The sequence below is a fragment of the Alligator mississippiensis genome, chromosome 15, assembly GCF_030867095.1.
Source record: "Alligator mississippiensis isolate rAllMis1 chromosome 15, rAllMis1, whole genome shotgun sequence".
Lineage (NCBI taxonomy): Eukaryota > Metazoa > Chordata > Crocodylia > Alligatoridae > Alligator > Alligator mississippiensis.
The window spans coordinates 1,666,728-1,689,371 of NC_081838.1; the positions used below are offsets into that span (position 1 = coordinate 1,666,728).

Genomic DNA, 22,644 nt, shown 5'->3' on the forward strand with positions numbered 1-22,644 from the left:
TGTTCTTTGCTCTCCCATTGCCAGGCACTGAAATAGCTGTCACCTATGTGAGATACCCCAAGAGATGGGGCATCTCACATGGGGTATGTCTGTCCATTTCTGATGCTGGGATAATTTAGCAGAAAGGCATGCGTATGTCTGCTCATGTCTTTGGCTTCAACTTGCATTTGAAACTCCCAGAAAATTAGAAAGAATCTGAAATTTAAATTTGAACTCCTGGGATTTTCCAATGAGTATTACAAAGCACCAGAGGCTTTCATAAACATATTGAAATTTAAATGTAAGCAGGAAAGGAGACAAAAAATAGACACCGAGGCCTCTGTTATAATGTGAAGGTAGATAGCACGCTCAGGAAGAAAACACATTATCCATGTCACTCATTAGATTTCTGCAGTATCATTGATATTTCATGATTGCAATTAATATAGCATCACTGATATTTCCTATCTATAGGACTGATATGTTGCTTACAAGCTTTTTGTAACGCTAACTAGCCTTCACCCCAGTTTTCTCCAAGGAAGGACAGTCCCATTAAACTTTCCTTTTCCCCTCCCTCTCCTCTCTGTTCTGACCTAAAGCTTCCCCCAGGTTAAAAGCAAAGCAGACAGATGAGCACATATGAACCCAATGTTATGACTTGAACACAAACTTAATGGGGTTGGTGGTGAAAACATTCAGATCTTTCTCCTGCTGCCACTTTTCTCTAACACCTCGGGAAATGTTCCCTCAACCCTGACTATTTTACGGATGATGGAAACGGATTAAAAACAAAAATCTGGGAGGAGGGGGAAAAAAAAAATGTAAGAAAAAGAAAAACAAACCCCCCAAAAAAGGACAGGTTTCTGAAATGGATTTCCCAAAGTAAAATTTGGAAAAAATAGAAGTTAAAAAACCCCCAAAAATACATACCCCAGCACCTTCAAAGAAGGCACTGGCTGCATCTCCTGTGTTGTCCAGGAGATCATCACTGTCAATCTGTAATTGAAAAGATGTCATTTATTTAAAGAGCATCGGGTTCGAGGGAGGGCTGTCTGGCAGTCACCGAGCATGGATGATCTCCCTATCCACAGAGCAGCGAGGGCTGGGGCAGGGGCAGGAGAGCTTCCTATTCACACTGTCCCCTGCCTTCAAGTTGACCTGAAGCCCCCGCGTCTTGGGGGGGGAGCAGCTGTGGATCCTGGTCAGTCTCCAAGAGAGACGCCCAATCTCTTGCACTTGGGTACCAAAAAATAAAAATAAAAATAATAATCAAAAAATAACGAGAGGACGGGGATTCCTGACCCCTACCCATAAGGGACTAACTTCAGGCTTTTGTTTTATCGATTGTTTTGGGCAGGCAGCAACCCTGGGTTCATACAGAAACCTACTGACTTGGTTATAAGCACGGCAGGACTCAGCGATGACAAAATTTCAGCCTCTATCCCCCTGCGTGGTCCATATCCCCCTTTCCAGGAAAAAAAAAGAGAGAGCCTTGCACCCCAAAGCAGTTCTAAATCAGAGATGCTCCCTATCACTTATTGCTCACCCTCAAAAAAAATACATTGATTTAATCTGAATACTGTGGTTAATAAAATAATAATAACAATAATAAAAAAAACCCTCAAGCCCAGGCTCACCTTTTCGGATCCATGTAAAAAATCATTCAAGGCCTGTGGATCACTGTAAAACAACACATGACATTGGCATGAGGAGAGAACACGCGAGAGTCGGTCCCAAGGCCACACCGACCGTTGGGGCACCTTTGATGTAGCAATAACACGTGATTAAGTGGGAAACTGGAAAGAAATACGTGTTTCTAATGAAGACATTAATAAAACCAAGAGTCCTCTTGCACTCCAAAATATCTGTTGTTTATTGCTAAGGGATCCCACTCACTCCACAGCTACACTACAGCGGCAGGCACCACCAGTTAATATTGCTTCTTCTGCGACCGGTAATTCCTCACGTACGTGGTACCGTCAGGAGTCGTATAAAACCTGCCATGTTCGACCGTGAGGACTGTTGCATTTTTTTGTGCATGAAACGTGTTAATGGAGACCTGGGAGCCATTAGGCGGCTCTATCGCCATCAAGAACGGCATCAGCATGGATGCGTTTGGAATAAAAACAATGAGGTCCTTTACCCTAGACGAGTGTTTTTACAAATTTAAAATTTGTAGGAAGGATTTGAAATGTCTAAGACTAAACAGCACACAGATTTATGCCCTGTTTTAGAGGTTTACATATAGTTTATTGCAAACAAGATAACCTAGTGATATTTTCAGACTATGTATAGCAAGTTTTTGGACTATACACAGCATTTTTTTTAGACTGTATAGCATATTTGCAGACTATACATAGGACTCCTTCTTTCTTGTCCTTCTTTCTTTCCTTTTCTTCCTCCTCTGTCACCACCACACACTTACTCTCCTTCCTCTGTTATTTCTGCAGAGTCCTAATTACCAAACCCCTGGTAACAGTTTAGTTTCATAATCGCAATAATCCCTTTTGGAAAATTAGCCTGCATTGTTGTTAACAAGCCGTTTATCAAAACATTAACTGTTCTGAGTTCACCTCAGGCTACCAGCTAACAAGCCAGTCCCTAACTAGTGGTGATGACAGCTCTGGCCAGGCCCCCCTCCCAGCACTTTGCTGAGATGCTTCGAGACTGACTACAGCAGTATGTTTTTAAGCATATGCCATGCTTAGGCCTGATAGTTACTGGCAAAACACCCCAGAGATCAGTTTCACTCACGTATGCATTGCACCGGACCGATGACAAACAGGATGTGCACAGCTAATCTGCTGAGAAGGCCTATTTTTCCTGTATAGCCTTCAGTCATACAAACGAAAAAATACACATATACACGCACATTTTATATCTATCTATCTATCTATCTATAGATACAGATATATAGATCTCTCTCTCTCTCTCTCTCTATTCAGCCTCCACAAGAGAAGGCTGAGAGGGGACCTGGTGGCCATTTACAAACTCACCAGGGGGAACCAGCAGGAACTGGGGGAGGCTCTGTTCCCCCGGGCACCACCCAGGGTTACTAAGAATAATGGCCACAAAGTGTTAGAGAGGAGGTTCAGGCTGGACATCAGGAGACATTACTTCACAGTTACGGCTGCCAGGCTCTGGAGTGGGCTCCCGAGGGAGGTGGTGCTCTCCCCTACCTTGGGGGTCTTCAACAGGAGGCTGGACAGATATCTGGCTGGGGTGATATGACCTCGGCACCTGTTCCTGCCCGGGGCAGGGGGTTGGACCTGATGATCTGTTTAGGTCCCTTCCAACCCTAAGCACTATGATGCTGTGTGTGTGTGTGTGTGTGTGTGTGTGTGTGTGTGTTTATATATGTGTGTGCATGTGGATGCGTGTGTATATCTGTGTGTGTGTGTGCATGCATGCATATATCAATGTGTCCATCTAAGTGTATGTGTGAATGCACGTGTGCCTGCGTGTGTAAACCTGTGTCTATATATAGAGAGAGAGATATGTACATATCTCTCTATATATATCTAGCTCTATATATACACATATAAGTATCTATACACATGTACACATTTGTACACATTTGTACATATACATGTGTGCATGCATGCACACGTGTGTGCGTGCGCATGCATGTGCATGGATGTATGTGTATAATCAACCCACAAACAAAACAATGGTACAACACAACATGAAACCAGGTTCAACCCACTTTGCTGAAGTTTATAAGCACTTTCCAACAGGCTAGGGGGTTAGGACTCCAATACAGAATTTAACCTGCACCGGACATTTTGGTCTCATCCAAACCAGAATTTAGGGGGACCTGAATAAATCCAAAGGGAAGGAAGAGGCGATAAAAGGCCCCTTTGCAGGCAGTTATAAATGTTCCCCAAAAACTATTATTTTTGGAAGTGAGTCTGTCTACAGGTCCAGAGAAGGACAATCAACATGATCAGGGGCCTGGAGCAGCTGGTAGGAGAGATTAAAAAGGTCTGGAGCCCTTATGCAGGCTGAGGGAGGCTAGGACTGAGGTCTAACAACATCATGAAAGGTGCGGACCAAGCGGCCAGGGATGTGCTGCTCACCAAGTCCCAGGACACTAGAACCAGGGGGCACCCACTGAAATGAGCAGGTGACAAGTTTAAAACTAACAAGAGAAAGGACTTTTTCAGTCCGTGGCCATAGGAGATAGTGGAGGCAGAGACCAGAGCCAGGGTCAACAAGGAAATGGGTAAATCCATGGAGGATCGATTTATTCATGGCAGCTGAACACAACAGTTGGAGATGTTTCCTCTGGCATCTCTAACCCGATAAATATTGGATGCCAGGAGTGGTACTGAAGAGATAGACCACTCTAGGGATACCTGGTTTGATGCTCTCCCCGTATAGCATCCACCCCTGCTGCTGGCAGGAATACTGGGCTGGATGGACCACTGGGCTGACCCAGTCTCGCACTATGTGTGTTCTTAGGAAAGCCCACAACATGTTGCCTTCAACACACAGAAGGAGGGGAGGAAATGGCCTTGTCTCTGGGAGATCACAGTCTGGGAGAGATGTCAGGAAAAGAAAGGAATAAGAGCTTCTCCATACAAAATAAATACGGCAGCAGTGGGTTCCTAGGGGGGGGTTTATGGTGAAAGCACGGGGATCTTGCAGTATAAGCCAGGGAGGCCAAACCACACAGAAGAGACTATGGGGAATATCCCCTGGAGTCAAGGGACTAACAATGGGTGCAGAAAGGAATGGGATGGGAATTCCCTCCCCACACCTCCACCGACCGTCCCAGCAGTCCTATGGAGCAGGCCCCAGTTTCTGGTCCCAGCTGTAGTGCTACTTACCAAATTACATCTAGCAAGCACCGGCCATCTTCATCATCCATGTCAACTGCAAAGAGGGGATGGAGAGCGCATTACAATCAGGGAAACAAGCGTCAGACAGCACATACCGCCCCTCTGAAGAGCCGTTTGCCCTCCACCCCAGATACCTTGCAGGGTGGGTATGGAGACCTCACCTGACCTGGCTTGAGAGAGTTGAGTAGTGTTTTATTACAGCATTTAGATTATTCCCTTGGATGGACAAAGGCCTGCAGGTTTCCAGCAGATACAAATGCGACTACAACCCACCCTTATGAGTTATGTCATTCTGGGTGCGCCTACATGTGTGCTTTAATGCGAATTAGCCTATTTTAATGTGCATTAAATCGCCACAAAAATATGCTCTTTAGCCAAGGTGCATTAAAATAGGTTAATGTGCATTTTTCTAGTACTTCATAATGGAAGTACTAGATTTAATGTGCCTTACCTAAAGCGTATTAATTGAACGTATAGATGTGCCCTCTGTGATGGATTTAGTGCTGGGTGAGAGACAGCCAGATTGCTGTTCCTAGACATCTGAAGTCTTGTGTTCGCACGCAACACAGGCACACATTGTCTACATCACGGACCTCTATCCCTGGACATATTTATGGGCAAGTATATTCAGTCTCTAGCAAAACTATCTTTCCATCACATTCCTGTCCATCAGTCTCTCTTCTTCCTTCCTGTCTGTGGATGGAAGGGAGACGAGAGAGGCAGGTGCATGGGCTGCGATGGGCACTGTCTGAGCAAATACTCTGTCATGCCATAGAGCTCACGGTTAGGTTCACCGGCTGCCGTTCCTGAAATTCTCCCGCGTGACACTCAGCAACAACATAGTACTCATACCGTCAAGGGGTATATTATTCTCCCCTTCGGCTGCACATATAAATTCCCATTAACGTTAACGAGTAAGCCTCTGTACACATTGCTTCCATGTAAAACCATGCTGCCAGAAGCCGGCTTCCCGCTGTGAAAACGCCTTTAAAATTCAAGCCTTTTTTTTTTTCCTTGCACAAAGAATGTTAAATGCAGGTCATACGGCGGCTCCGTCTACAGGAAGATGTTGCGCGAACAGACGTGATCTCATTCCAAAAGTTTTGGTCCTGACCTGAACACAAACGCTTTTCTGCAAAGGGCAGGTGGCGGCAGGAGACGGATACAGTCAAATTTTCCCAGTAGGGTCTAAAAATCCTGCCCCCTTCGTTCTCTATTAGAAACTGGGTTTATTAAGGCTGTCCACGAATGAAGGGAATGCTGCTCCATTTTTAAAGGGGGACGGCGAAGGGCTGGCACTGCCACTTTGATTTGCAAGGAGATGCCCAAAGCGACTGGGACAACGCAGGCCGCAACTAATTCACCACTCGTGATTTTTGCTTATTCCTCTCCAAGCAGAGCAGACACTTGATCGGTTTAACTACTAGCATATGGGAAAATGAGTCATGGTCCACAGCCCAGCCTCCAAGCTGCCTCTTGTTGCGTGGCCTATTGAAGCTCCTTCATCCCAGACAAATCCATTGTCCAACCTCTTAGGAAAACTCCCGTCGACACTGACAGGACACAAGACATAACAGCCCAGCCTGCCCCAGGGAAAGCAGGGGGACCAAAGCAGCCAATGTCAGACTTGACCCGCCTGATATTTCCAAGGGGGAAAAGAAACTGAAGTGAAAAGCAGATGCAGACAGAAGTCAATTAAAAAGGCAACCCCAAAGTTGGTTGTCAATGCTCCTTGGCAGGTCCCCTTCCCAACGAAAGCAAGAAACAAAAACAGCAAACACTAAATGGAGTCAAGGCAGCAGAGGACGACTGAGAACGGTAAAATCCATGTGGTAACTTCAGCAAGCAACAATGAAACGAATAATATCTTGAGGGTATAAAACTTAATTGGTTGCAGCCGTTGCCTTATGCATCGTGTAGAAGAGGTTCACTTTTGCTCTCTTACATGTCAACAGCCTGAGTGACACTTACTATTCTTTGCCTTGATGTGCTGCTGGCTATTGGATTAAGATTCATAGATTTTTCTGATGCTGCGTCCAAAGCCAGAAAGGACCATTAGCCAGTCTCACCTCCCCTGTGTAACGCAGGCTGCCCATTTACCCAGTGATAATTGCATCTCATAGTGTTTCTCAAACAGAGGTGTGCATACCCGGGCGAGACGCGCTGAACTTCTACTGGATGCAGGTGGAGGAGAAATGAGAAAGCAGAAGGGAACCAGCAATTATAAAAGGAGGGGGGAAAACAGAAAGAAAGCATGAAGAATCAATCTCCAGTCTCTCCTAGGCTGTTGGAGAGATCACAGCATGGAGGTAGTGACTTGAGCATTACTTCTTTTTCCTATCTGTAACACAAACACCAGAGAGGAATTTTCTATGATTTTTCTATGAATACACATGTAAGAGTGTGGTACCTGAAAAAAAACTTTCACAATTGCTGATTTTGCACATCCATTTATTGTGAAATCAGAGCATCTCACCAGACAGACATCCAATCCTGATTTTAAAAGAGACTCCATAGGATGGAGAAACCCCTGGCAATTTTAACGTCTTAAAAGAGGGAAACAGTCCAAGAAGAAAGATCTTTCGCACACATGGATCGGCGGTGGGCATCCACCAGAGAGGTTTGGCATTTCCTGGCCATAAATATCACCTTGTAATGTTAAAATAAAGCAGCACAAAGGGGCAAGAGAACAGGAAATGCCAGTTTCTCTTGCATTTTGTTCAGCGCGGAGTTTGTAGGACTGAAGAACAATTCCCTTTTCCCCTCCCTGCATGCACCAACGCATACAATTAATAGCAGTGTTAATTATTCATAAGGATGCACAAAGACTACCCCCCAGATAAAAACGAAACAATCAAATGAAAGGAGCCGCCATACAAAGCCAAGACCCAGATTCACAGTCCAGAGGCAGCGAAATGAACTCATCTGCCTTGTAATTTCTGGCACAAGACACGCGCCAAGTAAAGCTGTTTGGATCCAGTGCAAAACCATGTTCCTTCATCCCCTGCTGCTGCTACAGGAAGAGGCTAACACGCTGCCCGCGAGATATCTACATGCTCTACCCTCTTGCTGATATGAAAAATGCCTGATGGGAAAGCTGTCCAGCATGTAAAAGCACCCGAAACAGGCATCCTTGTGATATCATTCTTCTGAAAAAATGCCTTTGCTGTGAGATTTCCAGCCCTGCTCATTTACAGGCTGGAAATGTGGTTAGAACAAATCTCTCTCGTCTTTTGGAGCTCCTCTCCACTTGCCTGAATCCAGAAGGTCACGATGTAGCGGAAAAAAAAAAAGAAGAGAGAAACAAACAGGGACCTTGGGAAAAGTTATCTCCTTTTTCCTCTAGCATCAAGGAGGCGGTGAAACGTCAGAGAGAATGATACGCGGGTTCTTAGAGTCTGATTTACAGAGCGGAGGTATTTTATTCAGCATCCTAGACCTTAAATGCTGGAGGCCACAAGTGAGAGAGGAACAGTGGGGAAAAAAGAAACCCTGGCCAAACCCCTTCGTTCTCCCTTTCAGCATCTGCTCTGCCAAAGCGGGCGCATCTACATGTACACATTTACTGCGCAGTACCCAAAAATGACTGCGCAGTACAGGCACGCGTCTACACATTCACACGTGTACTGTGCAGTAACTATGACAACTTACGCTGACTTGGGTGTAAATTTGATACCTGCATGATTGCAAATATCAAATTTACGCCCGATTAGACACTAAGCAGTAATGCATGTATAGACGCCTGACTGCACAGTAACACTGTGTGTGTGGACAGACTTGGGCCTAACTTGGGATGTTTTTCTTGCTGGGATCCTATGACCCCTGCTGACTTCCTGCTCCTGGGGCAGGGGGCTGGACTCGATGATCTTCCGAGGTCCCTTCCAGCCCTGACGTCTATGAAATCTATGAAACTTGAGTGCTAAGTCAGACCACACATAGCATTAATGTGCTTTAATGCCTGCACATGTAGACACTGGCCTATTTCCGCTTACTGCGCACTAACTTACTGTGCAGTAAATTTAATGTAACATAAATGCGCATGTAGACGCACCCAGTGAGACTCAGAGACTGGGCGAGATGGACCTGGAGCCTGATATGGAGGCTCTTATATTCGAATCCCATTTCTGAGACCTTGACAGTCACCAGTAAATCAGAACATTTCTCTCTGCTTCCCTAAAGTGTTCCTGTCCTTGAGAAACAAAGGATCATTTAAATTAGCCTGCCTGTAGCTTGGACCCAGAAGACCTGTCAGTCACTGGGTACAGGGCGCTGCTCTGCCTTCAATTCCTCCAGGTCAGCTTCTGGAGCCGGAACAATTGATGGCATACTAACAGCATACATGCATGCGTGTAGCAGGTTCTCGGGTTTCTCAGCACAGTCTTTATTTTCCTGGGTGCACTGGCCCCATGGGACACAGTATAAGCCAGCAATCAGCAGACAAACCAAGACATGGCCAAATACAAGGTTAACTCACAGCCTAAGGTCTGTTCCCAGACCCTGAGAGGATGCCTCTGGCTTTGCAGTGCCTGCTCCCTCAGCACTGCAGTCTTTCCTCTCTCTCTCGAGTGAGTTCCTTGGCTCATTGAGGTCTTTTACCAGACCCTGGGAGAGTCCCCATCCCTCTCCCTCCAGCTGTCTGACTCTTACACTCTCATTCTCAGTCCCTATTCCCCATTGCTCCCTTCCCTGGGTGCTTTTTACCTCCTCAGGGCCAGCCAGTTATCCTTATCAGCTGATCCAGTCCTCCTGGGCAAGCCTGCAATTAGGTTCTTACTGCCCGAGAACGTAATTGCTGTAGCTCCTGCGAGCCGGCAGCCTGCTACGTCCAGCAAGCATAAAGCCTTATGCTTATGCATGTAAATACATATACATATATACATACACATGTGCATCTATACATGCACATATGCTTATACATACAAACACACATATTAAATGATGGGAGATGGCAGCCCTCTCTAAAAAAATCAAAATGCAGATATATATATATGCTTATACATACAAACACACATATTAAATGATGGGAGATGGCAGCCCTCTCTAAAAAAATCAAAATGCAGAGTTTTGATCTGAATAACACAAGACTAAAGCAGAGGATAAGTCTCCAAGGTCATGGTCCCCGACCCTGCAGGGCTGGAATAAGGTGGAGACTCAAAGCACTTAGCGTTGGAGTTTACACAGACTTCCTTGTTTTGTACAGCAGACTCCACCTTTTTGCTAGGATACTTCCACCTCCTGCAGGACCTCAAGGCTGTATCTCCCTGGTTTAAACACAGCAGTTAAATGACAGACTGTGCCTGCCAGGAGGACCAACTACTTGCCAAGGTCTCTGGTGGGGTCCATGAAAGCAGCAATCACACTGGCCCTGTCTGTGCAATAGCAAACTTCCCAAGACCGAGAAGTCCAGAAACTCCACGCCAAGTAGGCTCAAGACTTATATTTTTAGGAAGGCAGGAGCATCTCTCAATTTTTCATACTGTTCTGAGAGGCAGTGGAGACGGTGCAAAAGCGTGCCTACCTTTGAGAGCTATCATTTGCTACCTTTGCTCCTGGGTTTGGAGATCCAGATGGACAAGAGGGCACTTTGTTCATAGTTCCCAACAGCCAAGGTGTGGCTGATTACCACACATTTCTGAGTGTCATCCCCTAAATCTTGCTGTTCATCTCCCCTGACATCAGCTATGCACATAGAAATAATAAGCTGTGCTTAGTCCAGGACAGAAATATTTCTGCTCTGGGAGAGGGCTAATCACCTTTCCAAGGATCAGGAGAAACTTAGCAGACATGTTTGCCGCAACAACCAGGAGATAATCTGATGCGTGATCCATAGGAGATCACCAAGAAATCAAGGAAGCGTCGTGTCTCAGCTGATGTGTGCCGTCTCTCTGGAAGAGACAAAATCCTCTGCACTCAGCAGCTACAAGCCTGGAGAATATACAACTGGAGCTAGATGCCGTTTGCCAATAAAGAGCAGAGACACAAAGGAAACACCTGAAACCAGTGAAGGGATGTCACCTGGACTGGGTCCAGAGCAGAATTCCCAGCGGTCCCCAATCAGAACAGGATTTGTTTCTATGACAACACTTATTTGCCACGATGGCCACCTTCCTTTCATATTCGTATTCTAAGATGAGGCCTCATACCCGATAGTATTCAACGTCTCCAGCTGAACACATCTGTGCTGGTCCTTAATCCAAGATACGCCAGGCGCTGGACCTCTGTGCGCCTTCGTTTCATCTCTACCTCCGTACAGAATGCTGACAAGAAAAAAAAAAACTGTCCAGGAAAAGATTAGGGAGAAAGGAAATTAACTGAAGCCAATATTATTGCTACCATGATCCTGGAAACACATGTAAGATTACACGGTAGAGGAGGAGGCTGGGAAAAGGAGGACAGGCTCCCATGCATCTGCAAAGCATAGGAACGGGCAAGATGGGAATGCTTTGAAGATAAATTTTTGTTAGAAACGTCTCTGGATGCTGCAGCCAGGCTCCCAGATTCTCCAAAGCAAGAAGCAGGATGGGAAGGAGGTCGCAATGCTCCCGTCTCAAGCGGATGAATGAAACCATCCAAGCCACGCGCTTTCATGAGCTCCTGGCATCCGCGTGCAACTTCATTGGGTCTCTTGTGCGAAATGTCCAGGCGCCCAATTTAAATAGAGGCTGAAAGCTTGCAAAGAAAAATTTTTCCAACTGTTTGAGTTGGTCTAATAAAAGATACCAGCTTTACCCAAAGAACCTTGCCTGTCTATGTCCTTAGACCAACACGGCTACAAACTATAACCTGATTTAAATCAAAGCTCTTGGTAACCCCTTTAAATCCCAAGCTGACGGAGCCTGGCATCGATCCGGGCTTGAGCACCAGACCAGCAAGGAGCTCTTTGCTCACCAGCGGCACTACTGGTCCAGCATTTGATCTAGCTACTACTTGCAAAGACGTCATTGAAGCAGTAGGACAGTCAGTCATTCACTCATTCACCCCAACTCTCATGGGTAGTATGGGAGCAGGAATATTTTCCAGCAACACTGAAAACCTGGTGATACCAGACTACTTATTTGAGAATTCATGTCAACCTCAATCACTTTTTGTTTTTTAAATGCATGCCCATCCCAAGTTCCAACAACCGAGCTAAAGCTATAAACGAGCCTGCAACTCATCATGACCGGGTTTTAATGCAAGCATTGCGTGCGTCATTCATAGCTCTCATAGTTCAAACCACCCATCAGATTTGTGAATGATTGAAACACTATTATCTTTTGCTCTGGGGAAAAAAATAAAGCGGTGAATGTCCTCTGGACCAGGTGCATTTTACCAGCAGGCTTTCCACTTGGGTCTCCCACTCCGCACTTGCATAGGTCACGCAAAGGGTACCAAAAAAATCAGCTCTCAAACCAGAAGCCAAGCAACCATTTCACTAATCTACCATTTACATATCCACGGTCTTCAATTCCCTGTCATATCTAAATGGGGAGATTTTTTTCTCCCCGCTGTTTTCTTCCCATTGCCTTCCCCCATCTAGGGGTACCTTTGGAAACTCTGTAGAGAGGAATCACAGTTGCTTTGGTTCAATATCCAGCATCTCTTTTGGCTCCATTAACCAGGCTTTTCCTGTATTTTTACAACTCATTCAAACCCTCTCCAACAGCTTTTTTTTCCCCTCTTTAATTTTAAAAACAAAAGATAAAGACCTTTGACAGGACTCTAGATCCACCCTGGTTGCTCCGATTTATTTTCTGACTCATTGAGGATAGATTTCCGCTGCTGTTTTCCCAAATTGAGAGGTTTAAATCCATCTCATGGGAAACAAGGGACTATAAGAACGCCTACGACTAGTTATGCTTTAGCCCAATGAGGCTCAGTTGAAGCTCTTCTCACCTCCCTCCACCATGCACCAGGGTTTCGGGCCTTTCCTCGGGAGAAACGGTCGGTCACGGCCAAAGCTGGCGGTGTCTGCGTTACGCTACTTGACAAAAAAGTTTCCTGCTGCTACAAACCAGCGGTCAGTTCAGCAGATGTTTGCTGCAGCAATAACGCAACGAGACCATCCAGGTTACAGCCAATTATCCGGGGGGCCTACACCTGGAAACTTGAACTTTCAGAGAAGAGAGAAATGTAGACCCCATCCTCGACGTATTGAGGCAAAGACCCTTGTGATGACTCCAGCTAAGCACGTCGGGAAGTTTGCAGCCTAGAAAGGTGAAACAGAGAATTTTCTTGCAAAAACCTCGAATCTGGCATCAGGCCACCCTTGGCAAAGCCATTTCTTCTTACTGGGTCTGGGAAAGGATTTTTTTTTCCTTGCACTACTCAGATCTGCACTGCAGCTGTGATCCAGGCAGGATTTAAAAGGCACAGCGGTATGAAACCCCCTAATGAGATCCTTCTAATAAAAAATCAGAATGAAAAGAAAAAGAATTCAGCTGTCCAACATGCTGTATGCCGAGGTGATGAGACTAAATATCTTATTTCCTTAGAAAGAAAAGCAGGGAATTTTTTTCATTTTTAACGTACGTCTGAGGGACTAAGGTTTGCATCCTTAGAAAATCTAGCTTTAATATTTCGGTCATAGAGTCATGGGAATGAGGGTGGGAAGGGACCTCAGGGCGTCACGTTCAGTCCAACCTCCTGCTCAGAGCGGGACCAGCCCCAACTCGATCATCCCAGCCAAGCCTTTGTCTACCTGGGACTTCAAAACCTCCATGGATGGAGACTGCACCACCTCTGTGGGTGACCTGTCCCAGTGCTTCACCACCCTCCAAGGGAGAAAATTCTTCTTAATATCCAACCTCAACTTCCCTTGCTGCAGCTTGAGCCCATTGCTCCTTCTGTCATCTGCCCCCACTGAGACCAGTCCAGCTCCAACCTCTTTGCAGCCCCCCTGCAGGGAGCTGAAGGCTGCTATTCAATGCCCCTCGGTCTTCTCTTCACCAGACTAAATCAGCCCAGTTCCCCCAGCCTCTCCTTGCATGTCATGTGCCCAAACCATTTTCATAGCCACATCTTTTCTATAGTGGGGGGCCCACAACCGGACGTGACCTCCGGAGGTCCCTCCCAGCTGGACGTCTCCACAACTTCTATGATTTAGAGAGAACGAAGCCTCGGCACGAAGCGGAGGACATGTTCTTGGCGGTCCTCTATTCAAGAGGTCTGAGTTATAATTCCTCCCCGTCCGCAGATGGAAACAGAACACGAAAGGGTTTCCAAGGCAGTCTACAGCCCCGCTGTCAGATGTCGGCAGAGCCCTCTAACAATAAGTACTTACAGACCATTTCTAGCTGATAAGCAATAAAAGCAGAACTTTTTTATTTTATTTTTGTAAGCTCGCTCATGTTCTCATTCAAGTTCCTACTTAAGGAATAAAACGGACCGTCGCTAAGCAACACAGGGAAGGGATCTGAACTGGCCCTGAAGATCTTAAAAATCAGAGAAATTATCAAGTAGACAAAAGCTTCCCTTTCCCTGCTGATCTTCCGTGCTCAATGAGATGCTTCCTCCCCCCCCCCCCCCCCCCGGTGAGGTTCACCTGCTTGGATGCAGCACGCGCTGCCGTGGCCTGCAGCACCTTTCCACCGGAAGGCAAGCAATGCACCTATCCTGCAACGCTTCCCAAAGACGTGAACGGTGGTGACTCTATACATCTCGCAGAATCACGGAGAAGCCAAGCTGGAAGGGACCGACACACCTAGTCCGACCTCCCGCCCAAGGCAGGATCATCCCTATCCGAACCATCCCAGACAAATCCAACCTCTTTGCAAAACTATGGTCAACCCCGACCCAAGACATCGCCCCCACACCTGCCGCAGGGAAAGCCACGAACGTCCTACTTCGATAAAAGGTTGTTAATATATGCTCGGAGATCCCAGGCAGCGGCCGTGCCCCTGCTAGAGAGGGGGCAACGATGCTCAGGTCTCAAACTTTTTCTCTAATTATTGCACAGATCTGACCCAACGGAGCACAGGAAATGCATTTTGCAGCACTGCCCTGCTGAAGATAATATTAACCCTGAAGGCTTTGCTAGTACACCAAGTATTTTCTCAAGTCCTTAGCTGTCTTTATTAAGGGGTGGAGGGAAGTCTGTTACACACACACAGCAAGGCTGTGATGCAAACCAATTAACAACCTCACATGCTTGGGGAACCTGTGGTTTCCTACATGACAAACATGGTTTTTCCTCTCTGTTCTTTTTTCTTTTTTTTACTTTAATGGCTTGAATTCTAGCAGGGAAGAGAAAAAGAGCCTGAATCCCGTACAGCTGCAGATAAGACGACACAATTTTCCTAGAGTCTGCAGGACAGCAGCAAATCCAGCAGTGCTTTCACGGAGACATCAGGCAGGTTAAGAAAGCTGAAGTTTGGGCAAATTTTTAATCCCAAGAAAAAACAATGAGACATTTAGGCTGAAGGTTCAATCTTCTTTCTAAGGGGAAGGCATGCAATGGAGTGAAACAGGAATAACCAACTCGCACGCTCCGGTCACCAGCTCTGAAGTGGGCTACGCACGGGCAGCTTCGTTCTCTAGATTAGGATAATCACCCTCCAGTCGAGCAACACCCGAGGCACCACAAGGTCTAGACCCATCAAGGTATGTAGCCACTTCACTTCTACTGAATTCAGATGCCGTCCCAATCTGGATCAAGGTGACTCACCCAAGGGTAATGCAGCGAGCCTGTGTCGGAGCAGGAAATGGAAGCCAGGCTCTCTTAAGGGCTAGGGCCCACCTGGGATGACTGGTACCCCAGGCACCTGCTTGGCTTGGACAAGTATAATAAAACCAGTACAACCCCTAGCACAGAGGGAAGACAGCATGGTATAACACACCCGGGCATACTGGGTGAACAAAACCAGCCTGTCTAAATCTTAAGGATTTAGACAGGCTGAATAGATCAAGGAACTGCACCAGCACAAATTTCCCCCAGGAAGACGGGACCTCGGACAGATAGGGTAGTTGAGGCAGGTTTAATTTTTAAGAGGCTGCAAAATCCCTGAACAAGGCAGAACGCTATGGCCCTCTAAAAAAGAGGAGGTTATACAGCTGCAGTTTTAGAGATGCCGGAGACAATCACAAGCTCCTTATGAGCCTAAGAAATCACAGCTGCCAGCTCCCTGGATTCTCCACGTGTTATGCCGGGGTGAAACACCGATCCTAGCATTTTCCTCCCTTGGTCGCTTTGCCATCAGGTGTCAAAGCCCAGGCTCCCAGGAACAGACGATGCCCACGACGGTGTATGCAGCAAGCGTGGCGGTACACTCAGAGGAGTCCTTTCTGCTTGCCGCACAGTGAACGTACTTCAAAGGGGATGTCTAACAGAGAACTGCAGGGCCGCGAGCACCACAGCGACGTGTTAACGGCACACGTAGAGGCACTAACAGTTGCAAAACTAGCCGCCCTCAAGTTTGTGACGTGGGACCACAGGACTGCTGTCATGGATTCACCTATTCCAGACTGTAAGGTGGATAGAAAGCTGGCTGGAGTGGGCTCAACGGGTAATGATCAATGGCTCGATGTCTAGCTGGCAGCCAGTATCAAGTGGAGTGCCCCAGGGGTCAGTTTTGTTCAACATTTTCATTAACGGTCTGGAAGATGGCATGCAGTACGCCCTAAGCAAGTCTGCGGATGACACCAAGCTGTACGATGTAGTAGATGCACTGGCGAGTAGGGCTAGGATTCAGAGTGACCTCAACAAGTTGGAGGGTTGGACCAAAAGAAATCCCATGAGGTTCAACAAGGACAAGTGCAGAGTCCTGCTCTTAGGATGGAGCAATCCCATGCACTGGGACAGGCTGGGGGGTGTCTGGCTGGGCAGCAGCTCTGCAGAAAAGAGGACAATAAGCTGGATATGAGCCAGCAGTGTGTCCTTGTTGCCAAGAAGGCGAACGGGATCCTGGGCTGCATCGGTAGGAGCGCTGCCAGCAGATGGAGGGCAGTGATTCTTCCCCTCTATTCGGCACTGGGGAGGCCACATCTGGAGTCCCGTGTCCAGCTGTGGGCCCCCTGCCCCGTACAGAAAGGATGTGGACAAGGTGGGCTCAAGCTGCAGCAAGTTGAGGTTAGATATCAGGATAAACTTTCTCACTAGGAAAGCTGGTGAGACACTGGAAGAGGCTACCCAGAGAGGTGGTGGAGTCTCCAACCTTGCTGCAGTAAACAAAGGCCTGACATTCCCCCCTTCCTGATTTGGCTTCAGTTTTCAGCAGAGAATGGGATTTCTTTCTGTTGCTGTATGGCCAGTGTGTGTGGAAATACAACTTTTAGTGGTGGCAGGGGACAGAACAAGGAGCAATGGGCTCATGTTGCAGCAAGGCAAGTTGAGGTTCGATATCTGGAAGCACTTTCTAGGAGGGTAGGAAAGCACTGGGACAGAGAGGTGGTGCAGTCTCCATCCTTGGAGGTTTTGAAGATCCAGGTAGACAAAGCCTTGTCCGGGATGATGGAGCTGGGGCTGGTCCTGCTTGGAGCAGGGGGTTGCAGGAGATGTGACCTCCAGAGGTCCTTTCCCACCCTCATGGTCTCCGACTCTACAATTCAAAGCCAGCCCTAGGAAATCTCGTACAGAACTAAATTACTTCTGCGTTGGGATAACGGGGAGCTCGTCATCACACCAACGGCCCCCTCAAACTTTGCAATTCTATTACCGTTTGCCCTTCGTTTCACTGGTTTACATTATTTATATGGCTCTGATGCTTAACAAAAGACATCACCGCTGCGCAAGACGCCGCAGCTGATCCGGTCGGTGCTCCGAGGGGTTTGCTATATATACATTTCAAACACAGATGGTAAAAACCCAAGCCAGACATCGCTCCAACAGAACAACGTAATGCCAATTTGAATGTCTATCGTACCTTCCCTCCCACCGGACCCTCCGGTGCACGTACACACTACGTACAGCCGTCGCTTTACCTGCCATAACCGTGCGGCCACCTCTGGGGGGAGGCGAGGCAGCTGTCGAACAGCATGCCGCAACACAGCCCGACAGTTAAGGGCAGGAAGTGAAAAGGATCATCCAGCCAGCTGAAAACAACCAGGGGGATTTTAGCCAGGAAGAACGGAAAGGAACCAGATATGGAGAACGCCATGGGTTTATTTAATGGCAAAAAAATTGGCACGGAGCGTAGCTTCACAGTGCATCCAAAAGCATCTAAAAATAGATGTATATATGCAGTAGATACTCCTGATCGGTACTAACGTGTATTCCAACACCGATACGCCGTGCTGGAAACGATACCGAGTGCTGCTCATCTAATGCGAACGCTCTGCTTTCATAGACAGCGGCAACATTTGCTGCTTTTTTATTTTCCTCTTCCTGGCTCTCCACCTATTCTCTTCGCACAAAGGTGTCTCCTGACAGCCAAGAGAGCAGCTCGGGTCCATTTTAGTTAGGCAGTTTGCAGCCGTCCGCTGCTTTTGTGCATCAAACCGCTGAACACGGGAAAGCAGCAAGTAACACCAAGACATTGATTGACATGAGGGTTTAATTTTTATTTTCCTGGTCCAGTAGAAAAGCAAATATTAAAAGAAGGTAGAAGATGGTGGGGGTGGAAGTGGCCTATAATCCTCTCTGCAAACTCACTAGGTACCAGGGAAACCTTGACAGCAGGGAGGCAGTGGAATAGACACCCAGGGACGTTGTGGGATCTCCATCACTGGAGGGGTTCGTGGATGGCGACGATGCAGGGATAGTGAAGCTGGTACTCTACTAGGAGGATTTCCCCATCTTTGCTGGTTGCCCCGTGGGGCAGGGAGGGAATTCTGCCCCCCCACCCCAGTCTGCAGTTTAACCTCTCATGGGCTGCATGCAACCCGCGAGCCACTAACTGGATAGTCCCAAAGTCAAGTATTCACAGCTCGGTGCAAACCCGAAATTCCCAGAATCGTAGAGAAGGCAGGATGGAAGGGACCTCCGTGGGTCACATCTAGTCCAACCCCCTGCCTGAGGCAGGATCATCATTTCTCTGGAGTCCTGTGTCCAGTTGTGGGCCCCCCACTGCAGAAAGGATGTGGACACGTTGGAGAGAGTCCAGCGGAGGCCAGTGAAAATGGTTGTGGGGCTGGGGGACAGGACTGGTGAGGAGACGCTGAGGGAACTGGGCTGATTCAGTCTGCAGAAGAGGAGACTGAGGGGGGATCGAATATCAGCCTTCAACTCCTTGCAGGGGGACTGCAAAGAGGACAGAGCTGGACTGCTCTCAGTGGGAGCAGATGAACAAGGAGCAATGGGCTCAAGCTGCAGCAGGGAAAGTTGAGGTTTGATATGAGGAAAAACTTTCTCTAGTGTAGTAAAGCACTGGAACAGGCTACCAAGAGAGGTGGTGCAGTCTCCATCCTTGGAGGTTTTGAAGATCTGGGTAGACAAAGCCTTGCCTGGAATGATGGAGCTGGGGCTGGTCCTGCTTGGAGCAGGGGGATGGACGACATGTGAGCTCCTGAGGTCCCTTCCACCCTCATTTTCTATAATCTCTGTCCAAACCATGCCAAATTTGTAATTGAAACTCTTAGCAAAAGTACCCTCAACCCTGACACATCACAAGACATCACCCCTGAACCTGCCACAGGTAAAGCCAAGGGACCGGGGCAGCCAACATCCTGCTCCTGAAAAAGGCTGTTAATAGATGCTTGAGAGATCCCAAGCAGGGAGCCAGCCCCGCCACCCATCTGGAGGACGACTCTCTCATGTAAGTCCCCGCCATTTATTTGAAAAAGGATGGGTTTCTTTACTGAAAGAAAGACTTGGCAAAGCAAAGCAGGCACTCAGTGACTCTCAGTCTGAATCACTGAATGCATTGATGAGATTTACAATCTGATGTGTGCAATTTTGTGTTGAAATATTCCTCATTCAGACTGGCTGCACCTTGGCCATCCAGGGGTGAGAGGAAAAGGTTTCCTAATGGTAGAACCTCTTTGGTCATTGGAAAAGGACAACAAATGAATGCAAGGATTTTTATCAGCATTTCTCCACAGTCAGAACCAAAGAGCACAAGAGGAAGGAGCCAACAGCAAGACTTGGCTGGGGTGATCCAGATGAGGTCCCTTCCAGCCCCCGTTTCCCATGATCCTATGACTTCTGATCTCACTAGATTATCAGGTGTGGGCGTTGAGGCACAGCACGTGGCCCAGATGGTCAGCATCAAGAGAGTTGTTTCTGAGATTTGGAAGCACCTGTTGGTCACCGGGCACCCTGACGAAAGGCATGTCAAAAAAACAGACAAATAGGGTAAGGTATAAAAATCAGACACTGTTTGCAGTCAGGAGATGGTGAGAAACCACAGCGGCAGTGGGAAAGTTTAGGAAGGAGGATTCTTTTATATGTACGATGTGCTGTGTGTCCATCTTGCCTTGCGCTTGGGAGGGAAGGCGCCTTGATTTGAATGTACTGGAGAGCCCTTCACAGGTGTGGACTGGCCTCTGAGAAAACTCCCATCTCCTGCCTCAATTAAATTTAATCCCCAATGAAGGCAGTTCATCTGGGCCCTTGATCTGCTAGGTCTGCATCATTGAACGCCTTAACGAGAAGGCCCAAGACCTCAAATCGTAAGCTTCACCCGTCTTGAAAGCAAAGATTCCTACCTACAGTCTCACGCCTTTCAAAACGTGCGTACAAAAACCGTCCCCAGCACACCACACTTTCCACAGTGGCATTTCAAAGATGCTGTGCAATTATATTTCTTAATTAATTTCTTACTGCCCGTGATCTTCTCACCTTCCTTCATCACACCCTGCTTTTCAAATACAAAGTACAAGAATAAGCCACATGCTGTGAACTCGATTGTGTTCTAGGTCCAGGGTTTGCTCACGATATCCCGAAGAATAGCTTGGCAGGGATCACAGGCACCAGATACATCATAACTGAGAAACATACCTCCACCGTCACCCTCCCTCCCAAGGCAATCCCTTGTGACTGATGTTATCAGGAGACCAGAGGTACTTAATAGTCAGCAGAGGATAGAAACCCTTCTGAATTCTGTACTTGAATTCTCAAGAACATGTCAAGGTCAAAGAGTCCAGACCTCCCCAGGGGGATATTAATTTTCTGATTTATAAAAGGCTTATTTGCAAAAATCTGTAAAAATGACAGCGTGATAGGTTGCATATATTCATTAGCTGATCAAGAGGCATTAAGAGACGACATTACATCCGCTGGTCACGGTATCTTTTTTCTAACCCCCCTGGCCTCCTTGTTAAATAGGAAGGACCCTACAGTGGGGGAAAGAGACTACAAATCCAGAGCTAACTTACTGCTATTTTGAGTTGCTCTGTTATTTTCCGGTAGTCAAGAAAAGAGCGAAAGCTAAGAGCTGGCATTTTCTAACAGGGTTTGAAAAAAAAGATTTGAGAACCACTGGTCTAGGCAGTCCCCCAGCGGACTGGGAAACCACCAGTGTCGGGATCAAAGGAAGGTAACTTCTTCCAAGTGGGGATGCGAAGAGGTTGGGAAGACCATCCCATCTGGCTGTGCTGGCTGTCTGTGGGTCTTGGAATGCTTTTCGTGCTATATTAGCAAAATGCAGATGGCCTACCATGGAAACCCAAATCATCAGACCACTTAAGAGAGCAACCTCCAGTTCTGAAGACCCAGGCAGACCAAGCCTTGGCTGGGATGATGCAGTTGGGGCTGGTCCTGCTTGGAGCAGGGGTGGACTGGATGCAACCTTCTGAGGTCCCTTCCCACCTCAATTTTCTATCACTCTATGAACAAGAGTTTAGAAGGTATCAGGTCGATTACAATGAGCCATGAAGTCAACTGACCCCCTCAGCTCTGCCGGACTAGAAATGCTGCTGCCCCTGCCCAGAAGTTGGTTTTAAACTTTGGGTGGATCAGGAATGAAACGGGGGTGCATGTGCACCAATGCACTCCCCACCCCCTGGATCCACCCCTGGGCCTGACAGCCTGTTGTCCTGTGCATAATTATTTACATGAATGCAACCCCTCCAGTATTCTCTGGATAACAACCTAGGACTTGGCACTCATCAAGTTAAGCATGACAGAGGAACAGCAAGTTGGGGGCACTGTCTTTGAGACAGCAAGAGAAAAACTCATGGTGGTAGCCCTGATCACCTTCAAACAGGCAGCGGGAACAAGAGATGCAATCTAAGGAGAGGCTGGGCCCCAGGCAAAGGTCACAGCAATTTCCTTCGTGGCTCCTTTACCTGAGAAATAAACCGAGTCCTGCTGCTTTCCAAGCACTGAAAACATTTGGGGAAAATCGGCTGGACAGCTCAGACCAAGACAAAGTCAGGAATGGCCTAACCCAGCAGAAGAGCGGCAAACGGGCGCGGAGCATCACTCTAGTCCTACACTTCATGCAAGTGAATGGCAGGTATCGGGAAAGGCTGATGCCTGGATTTAAAACAAGCATTTGAGAAACAGGCACGAGTCCCTGGCGCACATCCTAGCGATGACGGGAACCAGCCGGACCCGAGTTTCCAAGCCCTCCCTTTCCGCGACAGAATGAGCTGTGCTACGTTCCCCGGAGACGACAGCCAAAAGGTGCCAGAAGCAGATCCAGCATTTTGCAGAGGGCAGGGTGCAGGAGCAGCAACCAGCACTGCAAAGGTGGTTGCACCCCCAGCTCCTAGCTTTCCTCCTCTCTCCCCACCAGCCCTGGGGTAGGCAGGCCATGCCCCAGGAGCAGCAGTCGGCAACTAAGTCCCTGAAGCAGGTAAAAATCTGCCCCCTTGCTCCTTCCTGCTCAGGGTGCAATTCCTACCCCATGGCTATGGTGCCCAATATCCTGGGAGCAAGGGCAGCTCCTGTCCTGATCCAACTGGGCTGTGTGGGAGGCCAGGCTCAACCGCTTGTCCAGGCTGAGCCTGACCCCTGCATATG

The 22,644-nt window shown here is 47.6% G+C and overlaps 1 protein-coding gene across 5 annotated transcripts in view; it reads right to left on the reverse strand.

Annotated features, from left to right (window-relative positions):
• Positions 1–22,644, reverse strand: part of BICRA (BRD4 interacting chromatin remodeling complex associated protein) — a 113,875-nt gene that overhangs the window by 29,995 nt on the left and 61,236 nt on the right. For 3 of the 5 annotated variants that reach the window (XM_059719380.1, XM_059719379.1, XM_019482998.2), the window contains exons 5-7: positions 4,812–4,857; positions 1,617–1,659; positions 910–975 (exon numbers count right to left, since the gene is read on the reverse strand). In XM_059719380.1, the coding sequence (XP_059575363.1) occupies positions 910–975; positions 1,617–1,659; positions 4,812–4,852 (150 nt within the window). In that variant the 5' untranslated portion in view covers positions 4,853–4,857. Of the gene's footprint in view, positions 1–909; positions 976–1,616; positions 1,660–4,811; positions 4,858–10,966; positions 11,482–22,644 lie in introns of those variants that run through there. The other 2 variants (XM_059719378.1, XM_019482999.2) reach the window with 2 other exon arrangements.